This window comes from Talpa occidentalis, unplaced genomic scaffold, assembly GCF_014898055.3.
Source record: "Talpa occidentalis isolate TD23 unplaced genomic scaffold, MPIMG_talOcc4v2.1 talOcc4.1747, whole genome shotgun sequence".
NCBI lineage: Eukaryota > Metazoa > Chordata > Mammalia > Eulipotyphla > Talpidae > Talpa > Talpa occidentalis.
This window is the reverse complement of record NW_023601796.1, coordinates 1-16924: the sequence shown is the minus strand read 5'-3', so window position 1 is coordinate 16924 and position 16924 is coordinate 1. Positions and strand designations below refer to the sequence as shown.

Genomic DNA, 16924 nt, shown 5'->3' with positions numbered 1-16924 from the left:
TAGTTCTTGCTGCTACTGTAGAGTGCTGGCCCAATAACTCTGGTAATGTAGTTTTTATGTCTATAAAACATTGAGAATGATTTTAGATCAATTCCCATTACTAATGACTTGAAAAAAATCTAGGAAAAATATATGTAAAACATGCTGCCTGCAAAGAAAATACTAAATAGCAAAGTAAAGCAAAATCAACTAATATGAAAACCCAAGTCAAACAAACTTGTCTTAGACCTTGTTGACAGAAATACAATGTATTGAACTAAGAGAGATTTTGGGACCTCTCTCCAAGCCTTATGGCAGTTAATACCTGAGAATTGCAAAACTATCACTAGTGTGAGTCTCTTCACAATCCCCACCACTAACCAACTGAATAAAGCAGGAATGGCCTTTAGAGTTTGACTTCTGTATACTTCTGCTCATGATGGAGCTTCTAGTTTTGTCCAGACAGCTTGGGAAAAGGTAATTTAGAAGTCAGGTATTTAAGAACGTGATTACTAATAATTTTAGTGTAGTCAGAAGCGACTGAAGCTAAATTTGCTGGGGCGATAGCAGCTGTTGCCAGTCAGGCATTTTTCCCTCTTAAGCTTCTCCAGTTTTGGGGCTTTTATGGTTCAGTTCGTCATCTAGCCTTTAATCCATTTAGATTCATTTTTGTGTTTGTGTTAGATAGTGGTATTGTTCATTCTTTCGCATGTGGAAATTCAGTTTCTCGACACCATTTGTTTAGAATGTGTTGAATGTAGTTTTTCATCTATATTGGTTATATGGATTTTCTGTGTTGAAAACATTTGGAATTGTTACCATAATTTGAGGAAGAGCCCTGTTGAGGTGCCTTCTCCTTCAGAAGTGATTTAGTCTCCAAGAAGTAATTTCTGAAGAGGCAGTTGCTTCTGTCTTTGGTTGGAGACCCAGGAGAGAGAGCTATGCTGGGTGCAGACATCTGGGATTTCAGTTACCACAGAGCAGCTCAGTCGCAACTTCACCTTCTCTAAGTTGACCTGCCTATGTGACGATTTGCAACTTTCAAGGCCATGGATTGGTGCCCCTGGCAGTCTGCAGTTCTGCTATTGGAGGAGGATTGAAGGATGGACGTTTACACATCTTGGACATAAATACTGGAAAAAGCATCCAGACCCCAACCACCAACTCACAGGTAAATGTCTCTTCTGAAGTTCACCTTTATTTTGATCAGAATCTTGTGAAGATAATTAATGAGAGAGCACAGGACCCAAACATGTCTCAGTCTATCTCCTGAATCCACAGGAGTTTCAGTTCTTAAAAGCTGAGCCACTTTTTGGTAAGACCTCTTTGTGTACAAATGAAAAGTGAATTTAATTTGTTTTCTTTTTTTCACATTTCCTTTCTTTTGGCACTGCTTTGACTGTGAAACTTGAGAGCAGTCTGGCTACCCATGGCCAATGACATTAGTCCATTTAAGTTTATACCTTAATTGCACTTCAGCCTATTTATACATTTAGTCTTTGTTGCTAGAATTAATGTAATTATTCTTTCATCTTAACCCCGGCTGTGCTCTAGAGGATGGGTGGAGACAGACTTAGACTAAGTTTAAAACGCATTTATAATGAATCAGAAATGGACATGATTCTGGTATTTTTTTTTTTTTGGTCATTATTACAGATTTGTTCCCTAATTTGGCTACCAAAGACAAGGGAGATTGCAACTGGTCAAGGCACTCCTCAGAGTGACGTGACTATGTGGGCCTGTCCTGCTTTGGCCAGATCGGGTGGATTTTTGGTCAGTATTGATAAGTGAGTGAAATAAATGACATAGATAATAAAATGACCTGTGATTGGCAGGAAATGCTGGAATGGAAGAGTTTCTCCTTCTGGTTATCTGAAGCATATATATCTTCTGAAGAAAAAGACCTATACCCACCATACCTTAGGTGTATGGATGGAGTGCTTCTGAATTGGACTAAGATTCTTCATCATTTAAAATTGATAGTGCATGGATGATGTGGCAGGCACTTTTTTGGAGTACTGGGTGTATAGACAGGTGAGTAAGACAGACAATATTCCTGTCCTCATGGAGCCTATTCTTATGTGAGAGGAGACAGACAGAAAACCAAAACTAAAAAAAAACCAACAGGGCCTCCCCGGTGGCGCAGAGGTTGAGCGCTGGGTTGCGAAGCTGCCCGCGGCCTCTGCGGCGCCGGTTCGATCCCCGGCTGCTCCCCGGCCACCAGAGGAGGGTCCCACATGGCGTGCAGACCTCTCCTGCCGCCCGCTGCTCCCCTCAGCAGTGTACTTCAGTCCTTCTGCCTGCTCTGCTCCCCGCTCTGGCTCTGGTGAATTCTCTCACCCTCCCGCGCTTCTGACTGTACCCAGTGCATGTATAAAACAAAACAAAACAAAACAAACCAGCAAACAAATAAATAAAGCATGTCTCTATAAAAAAAAAAAAAAAAAAAAATTAAAAAAAAAAAAAAAAAAAAAAAAAAAAAAAACCAACACAGTACAGCTTCTGCTGTCAAGCTGGCTGGGCCTCTGTTTGGCTTTTATATCCATTAGCTGTTACACTGTGTGATTTGGTAAATAAAATACAGGCAGCTCTTGAAAAGCCACTTTGTGGTTCAGGCATGAGCATAGGAGCAATGAGAATTGATCATTTGCATATTTTTAATCCTAATATATTCAATTAGAGGACCTTCTAAGATTAGAGAAATAGTTTAAATCAAGTCTTTTTTTTATAAATTTTATTTTTATTCCCCATACAATTGCAACCCCCTTATTTTGACCCCAATCCCTCCTTTCCCCTCCGCCCACCCCCATAGAGTGTCTCTGGTTCATAGTTTTTGTTGATCTTGATTTTTACTTTCTTACAGTTATTCTTTTTCTGGTCCCTTATTTAAGTTTTCTAGATTCCTGTGAGAGTGAGACCATCTGGTATTTTTCTTTTTCTTTCTGGCTTATTTCGCTGAGCATGATCCCTTCCAGCGCCATCCATGTTGCTGCAAATTGCATGTGTTTATCTTTTTTGAATGCTGAGTAATAGTCCATGGTGTATATGTACCACATCTTCTTGATCCAGTCATCTATTTTTGGGCATTTGGGTTGTTTCCAAAGCTTGGCTAAAAAATATGGAACGCTTCACGAGTTTGCGTGTCATCCTTGCGCAGGGGCCATGCTAATCTTCTCTGTAACATTCCAATTAAATCAAGTCTTAAAACCCTGTTCTTCATAAAATTATGACTCCAGGGCCTCCCTGGTGGGGCAGCATGTTGAGCACTGCACTGTGAAGCTGTCCACAGTCTCTGCAGTGCAGGTTCAATTCCTGGCCAGCCAGGGAGAAACCCACATGGCACAGCAGACCTCTCCTGCTTCATCTGCTGCTCCCCTCAGCAGTGTCTTCGGTCAGTCTGCCTGTTCTGCTCCCCATTCTATCTCTGGTGAATTCTCTCACTCTCCTGCAACTCTGACTGTACCCCAGTTCTTGGATAAATAAATAAATCTTTAAAAAACTGGGTTTGACCTATTTGGTCCTGGATGTAATGAATCAAGATCAGCCTTAAAAAAATGAAATAAAATGGAATAAATGAGAACGTTGGTACTATTTTGTGAAGCTTTGTTATGGTCATCAACACACATATGTGTCTGTGTATGGTGTTGCTACAATAAAATACAGGTAGCTCTTGTATTTGATACTGGGTAGTGGCAACAGTTTGAAAAATTATTCTAGATCATAGTCACATCTTTGCTAAGTTTTACAGTGATGATTCTCTGGGGAAAATTCCAGTTTTCTGACTGCAGCAGAGAGATAATTTACAATTGTCACCTTTGTCCCACCAAAAACTTGAAATTGCTTGAGATACTTAGGTCAGAAGGACTCTGGTCAAATTGGTTTCAGAAATGCTGCCTATTATAGCTTCTTATCCCAAATATTTATAATGCACATAGCAGTCTAGAAATAACTCTGACATAAGGAATCCTGCTTAATTTTCTTAACCTGGACCTCCCAAATTAATGTGAACATTAAACACTTTATTTTTCACACCCATTCAACTCATATAGAACAACTGTTCACAGAATGTTCTTTGGAAGTGATTAGTTGTATAAAAGAAAGGAGTGTTGCTTCTAGAATTCCAAAAGTAAGAATTCATGTATGCTTTGTGGGTGTGTCCTGCTAAGATACATCTATTTATTTGATTTGTTTCTTGAAACCTAGGTCCAAAGGGGATGACTTTTGGGGGCTAATATGAAGAATGGGGTGAGTGGTAGGAACAGAAAAATGGCAATTCCTGGGTAAATTAGGGAAGATAGAATAATAATAGTATGGGCTACATGGCATGTCATGGGCTAGGAAAGTTTCCCTAAAGTGATCCATGTCAATCCCCTGGATCCTGTGAATGTGACCTTATTTGGAAAAAGGGACTTTGCTGATTAATTAAGGAACTTGAAATGAGATTATCCGGGATTATCCAGGTGGTCACAAACTCTTATAAGAGACATACAGAAGAGAACAGACACGCAGAAAAAGAGGTGATGTGACCACAGAGGCCGAGACAGGGGTAATGTGGCCGCAAGTCAAGACTGCCAGTGGCTGCCTAGATGAGACAAGGAACGAATCTCCAGAGGGAGCTGTAGCTGGCGCTCCTTGATTTGGGGCTTCTGGTCTCCTGAACAGAGAGAGAAGACATTTCATTGTTCCAACTCACAGAGTTTGTGGTAATTGGTTGGCAGCCAAGAGAAATAGTCTAGAAAGGAGACATTGAGTATCCATAAGATAATTCACCACAACCAAGTAGGATTCATTCCAGGGGCACAAGGATGGTTTAACATCCGAAAATCAATCAACGTTATCCAACACATCAACAAAAAGAAATATAAAAACCATATGATAATATCAATAGATGCTGAGAAAGCTTTCGACAAAGTGCAACACCCATTCATGATAAAATCCCTTGAAATTCTTGGGATACAAGGAACATACCTCAACATCATAAAGGCCATCTATGACAAGCCAACAGCCAGCATCATTCTCAATGGTGAAAAGCTGAAAGCAATTCCATTAAGATCTGGAACAAGACAAGGATGTCCACTCTCACCACTGCTTTTCAATATAATACTGGAAGTCCTAGCCAGGGCAATAAGACAAAGAAAAGACATCCAAGGAATCCAAATAGGAAAAGAAGAAGTCAAACTATCACTATTTGCAGACGAATTGATATTATACATAGAGAACCCCAAAAACTCCACAGAAAAGCTAATTCAACTCATCAATCAGTTCAGTAAAGTGGCAGGATACAAAATCAACATGCAAAAGTCAGTAGCCTTCCTATACACAAACAATAAATCTGAAGAAGAAGAAATCAAAAAAACCATCCCTTTTGTTATTGAACAAAAAAAAATCAAATATTTGGGAATAAATCTAACAAAGAGATAAAGGACCTATACAAAGAAAACTATAAAACACTGTTAAAAGAAATAGAAGAAGACACAAAGAAATGGAGAGACATCCCCTGCTCGTGGATTGGAAGAATAAACATTATTAAAATGGCCATCCTTCCAAAAGCAATATACAGATTCAATGCTATTCCAATCAAAATTTCAATGTCATTCTTCAAAGAAATAGAAAAATTATTGATGAAATTCATATGGAATCACAAAAACCCCGAATAGCCAAAGCTCTCCTGAAAAAAAAAGAAGGGAATGGAGGCATTACACTCCCAGACTTCAAACTATACTACAAAGCCATAATCATCAAAACTGCATGGTATTGGAACAAGAACAGACATACAGACCAATGGAATCGAATAGAAATCCAGAAATAAATCCACAGATTTATGGTCAACTAATCTTTGACAAAGGAGCAAAGACTATGCATTGGAGCAAAGAAAGTTTGTTCAATAAATGGTGCTGGGAAAACTGGGTCGCTACATGCAAAAGAATGAAGCTTGACCACTACCTCACACCATACACAAAAATCAACTCAAAATGGATTAAAGAACTAGACATAAGACCTGAAACCATAAAATATATAGAAGGAAATATAGGCGAAACACTACGTGATCTGCACATCAAAGACATCTTTACAGACACATCACCCAAAGCAGTGATAGTGAAGGCAAAGATAAACAGCTGGGACTACATCAAATTAAAGAGCTTCTGCACAGCAAAAGAGACAATAACAAAAACAAAGAGAAACCCCACCAACTGAGAAACATTTTTGCACCCAACACTAATGATAAAGGACTGATCACAAAAATCTGCAAAGAGCTGATGAGACTCAGCAACAACAAAGAAAATAATCCAGTCAAAAAATGGGCAGAAGAGCTAAAAAGAAACTTCTCTGAAGAGGAAATGCAAATGGCCAACAGGCATATGAAAAAATGTTCAACATCACTTGCCATCAGGGAAATGCAAATCAAAACTACCATGAGATACCATCTTACACCAGTGAGAATGGCACATATTAAAAAACTAGCAACAACAAATGCTGGCGAGGGTGTGGAGAAAAAGGAACTCTTCTGCACTGTTGGTGGGAGTGCAAACTGGTCCAACCACTGTGGAGAGCTGTGTGGAGATTTCTGGACCTACTAAACATAGAGCTTCCATATGATCCAGCAATTCCACTCCTAGGTATTTACCCAAAGGACACAGAAACATCAATTCCAAAGAACACCTGCACCCCTATGTTTATAGCAGCACTGTTTACAATAGCTAAGCTTTGGAAACAACCCAAATGCCCAAAAATAGATGACTGGATCAAGAAGATGTGGTACATATATACCATGGAATATTACTCAGCATTCAAAAAAGATAAACACATGCAATTTGCAGCAACATGGATGGCGCTGGAAGGGATCATGCTCAGCGAAATTAGCCAAAAAGAAAAAGAAAAATACCGGATGGTCTCACTCATAGCAGGAATCTAGAAAACTTAAATAAGGGACCAGGAAAATGAATAACTATAGAAGTGAAATCAAAATCAAAACTATGAACCAAAATAAAATAAAGGAACACTGTTAGGGGGGTGGGGGAGGGGGGGATTGGGGTGAATGGGGGGGAGGGATGGTAATGGGGGCCATGTATGGGAATATAACAATAATTTATAAAAAAAAAAAAAAAAAAAAAGAGAAAAAAAAAAAAGAAAGGAGACATTGAAACAAAACCTCAGCCATTCAGGATCTTTCCCAGTCAGCCCTGACTGCTGTTACCTCAGCAGAGGCACAGTAGGGGCACCAGCTCTGAAGGTGGCAGGTTTCCCCAAAATCCCTAATCCTGGGATGTGATTTCTGATCACACTTTAGTTTGCTCCTCCTCAACCATGGCCCTCATAACGGGCATCATGAACTGTTTCTCCTTCTTCCTCCAGGCCACAGAGGCAGAGTGCTGCACTTGGCTTTGAGTCCAGATAAGACCCGAGTGTGTTCTGCTGCCGCGGATGGCACAGCCTATATTTGGAACTGCTGCTAGCCTCTGTCCCTCTGAGCTCCAGCTTCCTCCTTGCTCAGTGAGAGTCACCGCACTGACCTTGTCTTTTTCATGGGGTTGTTGAGTATCTAATGAGATGAAGTGCTTTTCCTGACTTGAGAGCCTGTTCTTCCTTAGGTGATTTTGTTTGCTCTGCTCTCATTGTATTTCCCAGAGGCTGTCTTTGACACTCCCCACCTCCTCTTTGCTCTTCCTCCTCCTCCTTCCCACTCCACTCTTTCTTGCTAGAGCTGTGTTTTCCCTGCTATAGTCATGTACTATCTGTAGCAGAGATTTCTTAACTTTTCTCCCAAGCTCTCGCCCCATATTTCTATTGGCCTCTGCATATTTGAGATCCTTTCCTCTCTTTCAACTTTGGCTCTAATATGCTTTCAATACAGTAAAAACACATTCACTTTGGACTTGCACCACGGACTTGGGGAACTGGGAGGAGACACAGGGGGAGAGACATGGAAGAGACACTTGGAAGAGACACGTGGGTGACAGACACATGGGGAGGCTGGCAGTGGCAGCCTTTATCTTGATTTGTACTTTGCTTTTTTGCTTCTCTCCTCCCAGACTTGCCTGGCCCCTTCTGTCCCTTTCCTATGATTCCCTACCAAGACTTGCCTAAGACTTGCTCGACCTTTCAGTCCTCAGTATCTCACTTTGGACCACCCCTAAATGGCTGGTCATTTGCCTATGAGGGGATGGGTAATTTTGGGTGTTTTACTTGGAATACTGTTTCTTCTTTTCTTTCTGTGCACACTAACCATATTAAAATATTTTTAAGCTAAGAGTCTCCATTGTATTTGTGCACACAGATGGCAGGACCTTTTAGAGCCTGCAAGTTTGCCTGTCCCAGGGTACCCCTTGGTCTGTGTTGTAGGGGACACAATCTGCCACTTCCCCAGACACCAGAGGTGAGGGTAAGGATGATTAATAAATCTCAGACTAAACCTGGCTATGGAAGTTTCCAGGAATCAAAGGTGGGATCAGAAAAGATTATCAGCCAGAGGTGGGGCAGAGATGATTATCAATCTTAGAAGACCAACCCAACCTGACCCCAGGCCATAATTTCCACAATAATTCTATCAAAGAACATTATAAAATAATGTTTTTCCCTTGCCCTGGTAAAATGCAGCTCTTGTTCTTCACAACTGCCCCGGAGTGTCTGTGCAGACGTCTCTCCTTCCTTGTTCACCATACCTCAATAAACTTGCCATGTGCTGATGAATGGGGACATCTGCTGAAATCTTTCTGAAAAGGATCCAAGAATCCTATGCACTGAATCCCATCATCTGAACTCTATCAGAATCACCCCACTTCTTCACAGGACTTTTTTCAAAACAAGCTTTCAGCCACTATTCAATACCCACTTCTTAGTATGGGATGGCAGCCACTGTAACCGTGTTGGACCTGCCCAGGCTCAGCAACAAGGAGAACCAAGGAATCATCCAGATAATCCAGGGCTTAAATAGGAACAACTGAGATAAGAGGCTGACTTTTTGGTGCATCATTTTCTTGTCTGGCCATGTGCATCTTTTATAGCCCCTTAAATTTTAATACCTACTATTCACTTACTTGCCTTTAGAAAATGCTCAAGGCATTTCCTGTTCCTATTTCTCACATAGACTCAGGGTCTTGCATGTAAGTATGAATAGCAGGTGTTGATGTGGAACAATGGCCTTGGAAGTGTCACCTCATTTTCTTTAACCCGCATGCTCCAGACTGGCTGTGTTTCCACAGAAATGATGAGTTCTAACTGTGTTTGTTACTAGACAGACCTGACCTTAGTGTCACTCCTTCTGGAATTTGTGGATAAGTAACTTTGTAAGTCACATAACTCCGGAACGACATCCATGACATCGGTCCCTTAATTGCTCCCTTGCGTTATCCTCCAGGTGACTGTATTATCCTGCCCCATATTGCAGGTGGTACCTGCCTACTACAGTGAGTGCAAAGAGACAGGCACGGTCATAGGAAGTGACTTTATATATAAGATCAAAAAGTGACAGTAAATGAAATGAAACAGAATGATCTAAACTGATCTTTCCATAGTCGTGTTTATCCAGTCGATGTGCTTCTGTGAGAGAAGAGTATAGATGCCAGGGAAGCGAGGATCTCCACATTTCCCTTTGGCGCCATGGGAAGTGATGCCTCTGAGCTCACCCTTGCATATCAAAGGACTGCCAGAGTCTCCCTGGGGAAACACAAGAGGGGTGATGGGGAATTAGCATGGAACATGACCATTAGCAGGATGGCAGAAATTTCATTAAATGTGAAGTTAAAACTTAGTTGAAACTTAATAGACACCTTGACCAATTGAAAATTACAGCTTAAAAAAACAGAAATGTTTGGGAATAAACTTGATTCATTTATAAACTAGTGAAAAGAGAAATAAAATATTTATTGTTTACACTAGCCACTGATTTTGATATTGATCCTCCATTTTAGAAAGATGACCCACCTGTTTGTCATTTCTTAAAATGCTTAGTAACTCAAGGGGTAAAATGGCCAAATGTAGATGGGGCAAAAGGCAAAGAGTAAAAACCATATTTTCAAGCATCCCCAGCAGGTAGTTATCTTCCAAAACCCCCAGCACCAGCGTAAACTTTGCCTTCACCATCTCCAATACCTAGAACCTACTCCCTAAGTTTCTTTGAGCAGCTGATGCTGGATGGAAAGGCTCAGAAATCAGTGATTACACATCAGAGCTGACTCCACACCTAGAGGCTTCAGTTATTCATAAGTTGGCTTTTTTCTCCCAGAACGTGCCACCTCTTGTGTGACCGCATATTCTGTCAGGGAACTCTAGAATCGCATCTCTAACTGTATGTGAGAACTCAAGTCTGGCTTTGTCCCTCAGTGCCCCAGCTTTGGGGAAGGCGGGTGGAGCTGGATGGAGGGCCTCCGAGGCCTGTGTGCAGAGCTGTGCAGTGTAAATCTACCCATCTTCCCCCTTCCTGGTGATGTGAGGGCTGTGGGAAGCTCCCTTTGCAGGCAAAAGTTAGTCTTACACGTGTGTGAAATCAAGAGCCATGTGAGAACCCTGGGTCCACTTGAACAGGTGTATTTCTTTCCCCTGTCTAATGCAGTGCCTGACACTCTCAGAATCAGTCCTTAGATCTAATTTCATCAAGAGCCAATTCAGAGGTGTCTTGGGCATTGAGAGAATGGGCAGGACAGCTAGGTTTGGATGGCAAGGGAGGCTGGTGGGGAGCGGACAGACATCTTGGCATGCTGTGGAGGCCTCGGGATGCTGCGTGTGGGCTGCAAAGGCCCGAGTGTCGGGGTCCTTGGGTGCTCACGATGGGAGCTCAGAGTAGAAAATGTGTGATGGAAGCTTCACAAGGAACAAAACTAGAGGTGGGGGTTCAGATGATTAAAGAGTCTCTAAACTGGCTATGGAAATCTGAAGGCACAGACCAGAGGTGTGGATATGCAGTCTTGTTCATTATACAAAGAAACACCAGTCCTTACAGATGAACCCAACCAGGACTTAGACATGATAGGTGAAATTCCACAAAGGAATGACTCTACCCCCCTTTTCTACCACTTCCCGAAACCTCAAGGAACACTATATAAAACTACCCCAGACCTGGCAAAACGCAGGTCTTGTCCTATGACTGCCCTCCTGTGTCTATGCAGGGCCTTTCTTCCACCCCCTTCTCTTTTCCCTAATGGACCTATCCTTTAAAAATGCAGCCTTTGACTGTTTTTGTTTATGTCTTTTTCTTTATTAAAACTTGCTGTGTTTGCTGAATGGGAAATTCAATAAAAATTTTTCTCCGTGATAAACCAAGGGCCTCACTCAGGGATCCCCATCCTTTGAATCCCTCACTCAGAGTGGTGTTAGAAGGGCAAAAACAGATGAGGGAGGGCAAAGGAGAGAAAATGGAAGGGTACGGAAGACAAATGCCATCTTTTCCTGGGATTTGTCTGTCCTTCCTAAGAAAAAAGTCATTAAAATTCTGCTGAAGCTTATCGATAAGCTCCCGGCGAAGTCAGAGGCCTCTGAATCTCCCAATCTCTGGTGACCCCAATGCTGTGCACACTGCAAATCCTTTTCAGAGGACACTCTAAGGAGTTTTTGACAATGGAGCAAAGTCAGTACTGAGCTTAGAGATGGGAGTGTTTCTTCTACTCTCATCTTAAGTAGGGTCCTGCCCTCCCTTCTCGGGGGACTGGGGTGTGAGGGCGTGCACGTTTTCTGGCATGGGCCATGCTTGGAAGTTGTCTCCTGGCATTGAGTTTGGCTCTACAAAGTGATGGGGTCTAGCCCAGTACCTAGGAATGAAAAGCAATTGCCCAGTCACATGGCAGAGGGATTATTGGGAGGTGCTGTGATAAGAAAAGGGTACCAAAGGGTCTAATGGAACCCTGACTTCAACTCTTCTGAGTGCTACATATTTGCAAGTTTTGATCTCCATACATTAATATGAGAAAAGAAGAAAAAGTCACTTCTAAGTGGTTTTTGATATAAAACATAGAAGACCTAGCACTAGAGGTAAACTTGTTATTTTTCATGAACTCACCTGAGTTGAGAATATGAATTTATTTGACTTGGGTTTTATCAAACATTTTCCACTAGAACTCTATGGAAGCACTAGAACTCTACAGAAGACACGCCACAACAAGGTAAAGCAGGATCGTACTTTTTCTCTGTCTGCATGACTTACTCCAGCAGCTGAAACATGAGATCTTATTGTACTTACCTCACATGAGTCCTTTCCACCCTTCCTGTTTCCAGCACAAATCATATTCCGTCCAATCACAGGATCATTATTATAGTGATCTTTATTACTGCAGATTTTTCTGTCAATGATGGTGACACTGACTTCTTTCAGAGTGTCTGATGAAGACCCTTCGTTACTAATCTTCCCCCAGCCTGCAACTTGGCACTGGGTGTTTGGTTTCACATCATTCCCATTTTTAGTTAAACTGGGTAATGGAAGGGTAGTAACGTTTTCATTTATTGTTGCCCTTTTCCTCAACTGTTGGATGATTAGAAGAAAGAGTTAACAGAATGAATTAAAATATTCACATATTTGCTTAAATGCTAGTCCAACCCTCAGGGTTTCCCTTTGTAGTTGTGGTCTGTATGATACTGAAGTGGAAAATGTCAGGCTGACCTGTTGATGAGCTGAAGTTGGGACATAGGCTGTAGACTGAAAGTTTCAGGGAACAACTGATAAACACTCTCAAGGCCACACGCCTGATTCATGCATCCCAGCTGACTGTACCCCTTGCTTTAGGCAATAAATACTCTGTTACCTAATTGCTGGGAGCTCAGACTTTGGAGAGAGATCTCTGGGCCTGCCGGTGTAAAGCCCTCCGAAGTAAATAACTTCCCTCTCCCTCTCTGAGTGCTGTCTGGTTACCTGACAAACTCCTGTCATAACAATATCACAACCGAGGAAAGGTTCCCATGTCAGATTGTGGGGGGTTCTATGACTTTAAAGAAGACAGTCAGGGCCTCCCTGGTGGTGCAAGGGGTTAAGCACCACACTATGAAGCAATCCGCAGCCTCTGAAGCACAAGTTCGATCCCCAGCTAGCCAGGGAGCAACAAACAATGTGCAGCAGACCTCTCTTGCTCGCCCACTGCTCCCCTCAGCAGTGTGTTTCAGTCTGCCTGTTCTGTTCTCCACTCTGTCTCTGGTGAATCCTCTCACCCCGCGCATCTGGCCTGTACCCCAGTTCTTGTATGTATAACTAAATACATCTTTAAAAAACAAAACAAAAAACAAAAAAAAAGAAGACAGTCAAAGGTACATACTTGTACAAGTTGAATATCATTCTCAAGTGTTTTTCCATCATAACGTGAATAGGGAAACATTTTTTTAATTTGTATTATCTGTTGATTTTCTTTTTTTGTATTTTTTATTGAGTGAACCCCAAGAATGACGTACTTCATCCTGAAAACAGTCACAACACTATTAATTGTGTTTACTCTTTTAATCAGGAGCTGAACATGTTATATATTGATCTCCGTTGTCCCATATGTAAATATACCAGCTATGAAGTATATTAGAGAATAAAAAGTAAGATGCTTATATATTTTCACCATATCATAGTTGTTGTCATCATCATCACCTGCTTACTTTTACAAGCTAAACCAGGTTCACTGAAAAACAAATGTTAAGAGAACTCTCCAAGACAGCTAAGCCAAGTCTTGAGATCTCTGATGGAGTTTTAGCACTGATAAGAGAATCAAGTCGCAGAGTACAGGAAAAGTTCTCAATAGACTAGAGATAGAAGCAAAACGTACATGATAGTTTTAGAGTAAAGCAAAGAAGGGGGCCTTCCTGGTGGTGCAAGGGGTTAAGCACCACACTATGAAGCAATCTGCAGGCTCTGCAGCACAAGTTCAATCCCTGGCTGGCCAGGGAGAAACCCATGTGGTGCAGCAGACCTCTCCTGTCTCACCTGCTGCTCCCCTCAGCAGTGTATTTCAGTCAGTCTGCCTGTTCTGTTCCCCACTCTGTCTCTGGTGAATCCTCTCACCCCTTGCATCTCTGACCTGTACCACAGCTCTTGTAAGCATAAATAAAAAAAACTTAAGAAAAAATAAAGCAAAGAAGGGAACTGTGTGAGAGAATAACATGTTTATCTTAGATAGATAGGAAAACTTTGAGAAATAGATTACTGAGTGGAGGGGTGGCACCCAATTTGCATGACATAGAATGTATGTATGTTGGGGGAGTGGTGGCCTGAAGAAGGGGCCCAGGATGCCTTCTTTTTTTTAACTCCATGCTGAAAGGTTCATTTTGCTTAACAAAATCAACATACTCTCTGATGAACTAATGAAGGCTGTTATCATTCACATGGATACTTTTCCATATACCAGCTGATATTAGTTTCACTTAAGACAGTAGAACAGTGTTTTCAGCACAGCACACTTTCATGATGAAATGTCCCAAAAAAACTACACTGTCCTGTATGGTATCCACTAGCCACATATGCCTACTGAGGATTTGAAATGTGACTAATGTGACTGAGGAAGTAAACTTGCAATTTTATTTAACTTTAATTAATGTAAATTTACATAGAAACATGTAAGTTTACATAATTGTGGGCCTGCTAGATTTAAACAGCCTGCTCAGCCATGATTTTAGTACCCAGTATTATGCCCTCCAATAAAAGGCGAGAACGGCTTGGTCATTTATTTATCTGACCCAAAGGAATGTAGTATACCAGACTCTATAAGATGCCTTTCAAAACAATCAAGAGCAGAAAGCTTGTTCACCCTGGGACCAAGGATATGCATAATGAGGTACAACTGGGAATGCCATAGAGGCTACTGACTGATGTTTGGCCTTATATCCTGGAGACTGATAAATGGAACGCCTTGTTAATAAGACTGGAGCCATGGATGGGAACCTGGAGTATGATTTCCAATACAATATGGATTATCAATACATGGTCAGCAGACTCACAGCCCCCTGAAACCCTGGATGAGATAAGCACGTTCTCAGTTTTTACCCCCTCCTTCTCTTTGTTCTCCCACCCAGCATAATTGATGCTTTATGATTAGCCTATCAATAAAAAGTCAGGATCTTGCTTTCTACAGCATCCTGCACTGTGCAGCTTGCTCCTTGACTCCCTTTTGTCAATGTGGTGTTGGCAATGCAACAATAGTGACTACCCTATTGAACAGTCCAGGAAACTTGATTTAGGTAATGGGAAAAGACCATACTTGGAAGGAATTTGAAGGTAGTGGTTGACAGGGGTTAAGAGAAGGCTAAAGATGTGAGAGGTGTTTACTCAGGGAAACAGCAAAGCATTTGAATCAAGTTTTCTCTATGTGACTGTTGTGCTCAATTGCCTGAGGGGACATAGAAAATTTTACACTTCCCTGCTAATTCTACTCAATTAAGAGTCAGGACAAGAGGCAAAGCCTTGCAGCACCTAGACCAGGTGGTTCTAAAGGAGACCTAGAGGAGGAACTGGTGGGGGCTCATTGTGGGTCCTCATCAGTCTATTCATTGGGGCCAACCCTGCTGGGGTGAATGAAGCAAGCTCCCAAAGATTTCAGTGTTGTGAAGATACACATAAGCCTCCTGACACTTTACAAGGATTTACACTTTTTATTAGTATTCACCTAATTCAGAATGTCTCAAATTCTTTTTAAAACTCAAGCACTTACTTGTTACAGTGAGCTGCAGTCAATACCCATTCTTTTTCGATCAAGGCCCCAGCACAAATCCTTTTATTTCTTTTAAGTAGAACCATGTAGGGTCTTGAATGAGGTTTCACATCACGTCCTCCAATGATTTTTTCACAGAAATCTGTTAAAAAGAAAATGGCAAATTCTATCAGTGCCTGCCCCAAAGAGCTCCATTAAAGCCATGTTTCTAAGGCCAGACCTACTTTTCCAGGTTGAAGGGAAAGATTGATGAGAAAACTTCTCTCCTATCCTCCCCGCCAAGATATCTGAGTACAAATCCTACTCTTGCTTGGCTGTGTGAGAAGGCACCCCGTTCTGCTCACAGAAGCGGTATATTAACAGGCTGGAAATATATCTGTAGGGACAGGAATGGACACAGTGCAGGTTTTCTATGATCCAGCAGACCGGGTAAAGGAGGAGTCAGAGTCCTCAGTGGTTTTGCAGGCTTTTTATTGGGATTACCAGGTACACGGCAGGCAGGGGCGCTGGGGGTCCAGGAGGCTGGCAGGCCTCCCAGCCCCCAGCAGGTCTTCACTCTGGGCTCTCCGGCCTTCTCTTGGCTTCTGCTTCTCTTGCTTCTCTCTCTGCTTCCATTCGTTCTTGGCTTCTCTTTCAACTTCTACTAGCGTCCCCGTGACGCCGCCCTTAAAAGCACAGTCTTAGCCCAGGTGAATCCCATCTACTTCTGCCCATACCCTATTCCAGGTGCCCGCCATCAGGCATGCACTCAGGACCGCAAGGACCCATCATCTATCCTGATGGCGGGAGGGCAGAAAAGCCTGGCATTTTTCCTTACCCTACAACATCACAACAACTGACCTCAGACCCCAAGATTTGCAAAGGACAGAGAGCTGTGCCTTGCTCTATACCAGCAACAACTGCTACAGGAGATCCTGGTGATGATGATGATGGAGGACAGGAATAGAAAAAAAAAAAACAAACTAAAAAAAGGAGGCACCAGGTCCTCCCCTGGTGGTGCAGTGGTTGAGCGCTGGGCTTCGAAGCTGCCCGCAGCCTCTGCAGCGCTGGTTGGATCCCCGGCTGCTGATGAGGAGCCCACATGATGTGCAGACCTCTCCTGCTGTGCCCGCTGCTCCCCTCAGCAGTGTACTTCGTCAGTCTGCCTTTTTTGTTCCCTGCTCTGGCTCTGGTGAATTCTCTCACCCTCCCGCACTTCTGACTGTGCTCAGTGCTTGTATAAATAAATAAATAAATAAATAAATAAATAAATAAATCTTTAAGAAAAAATAAAAAAAGGAGGTGCCACAGGATCAGAAACCTGGCTCACACAAGGAGGTGGGGGTAGAAGAGATTAGCATAAC

At 42.2% G+C, this 16924-nt stretch overlaps 1 protein-coding gene and 1 non-coding gene across 2 annotated transcripts; both read right to left on the bottom strand.

Moving 5' to 3' along the window:
• Positions 1-3091: 3091 nt before the first annotated feature.
• On the bottom strand, positions 3092-3203 carry LOC119250652 (U6 spliceosomal RNA). The gene has a single exon (XR_005126360.1). It is a non-coding gene; the product is annotated as a U6 spliceosomal RNA (small nuclear RNA).
• Positions 3204-9414: 6211 nt separating this feature from the next.
• On the bottom strand, positions 9415-16200 carry LOC119250650 (granzyme A-like; the record flags this gene model as incomplete). The annotated part of the gene is made up of 5 exons (XM_037518315.2): positions 9415-9633; positions 12149-12427; positions 13212-13350; positions 15582-15723; positions 16065-16200. Coding segments are annotated over 5 exons (858 nt in total), but the record flags the coding sequence as incomplete, so codon positions are not given.
• Between the last annotated feature and the right edge of the window lie 724 nt (positions 16201-16924).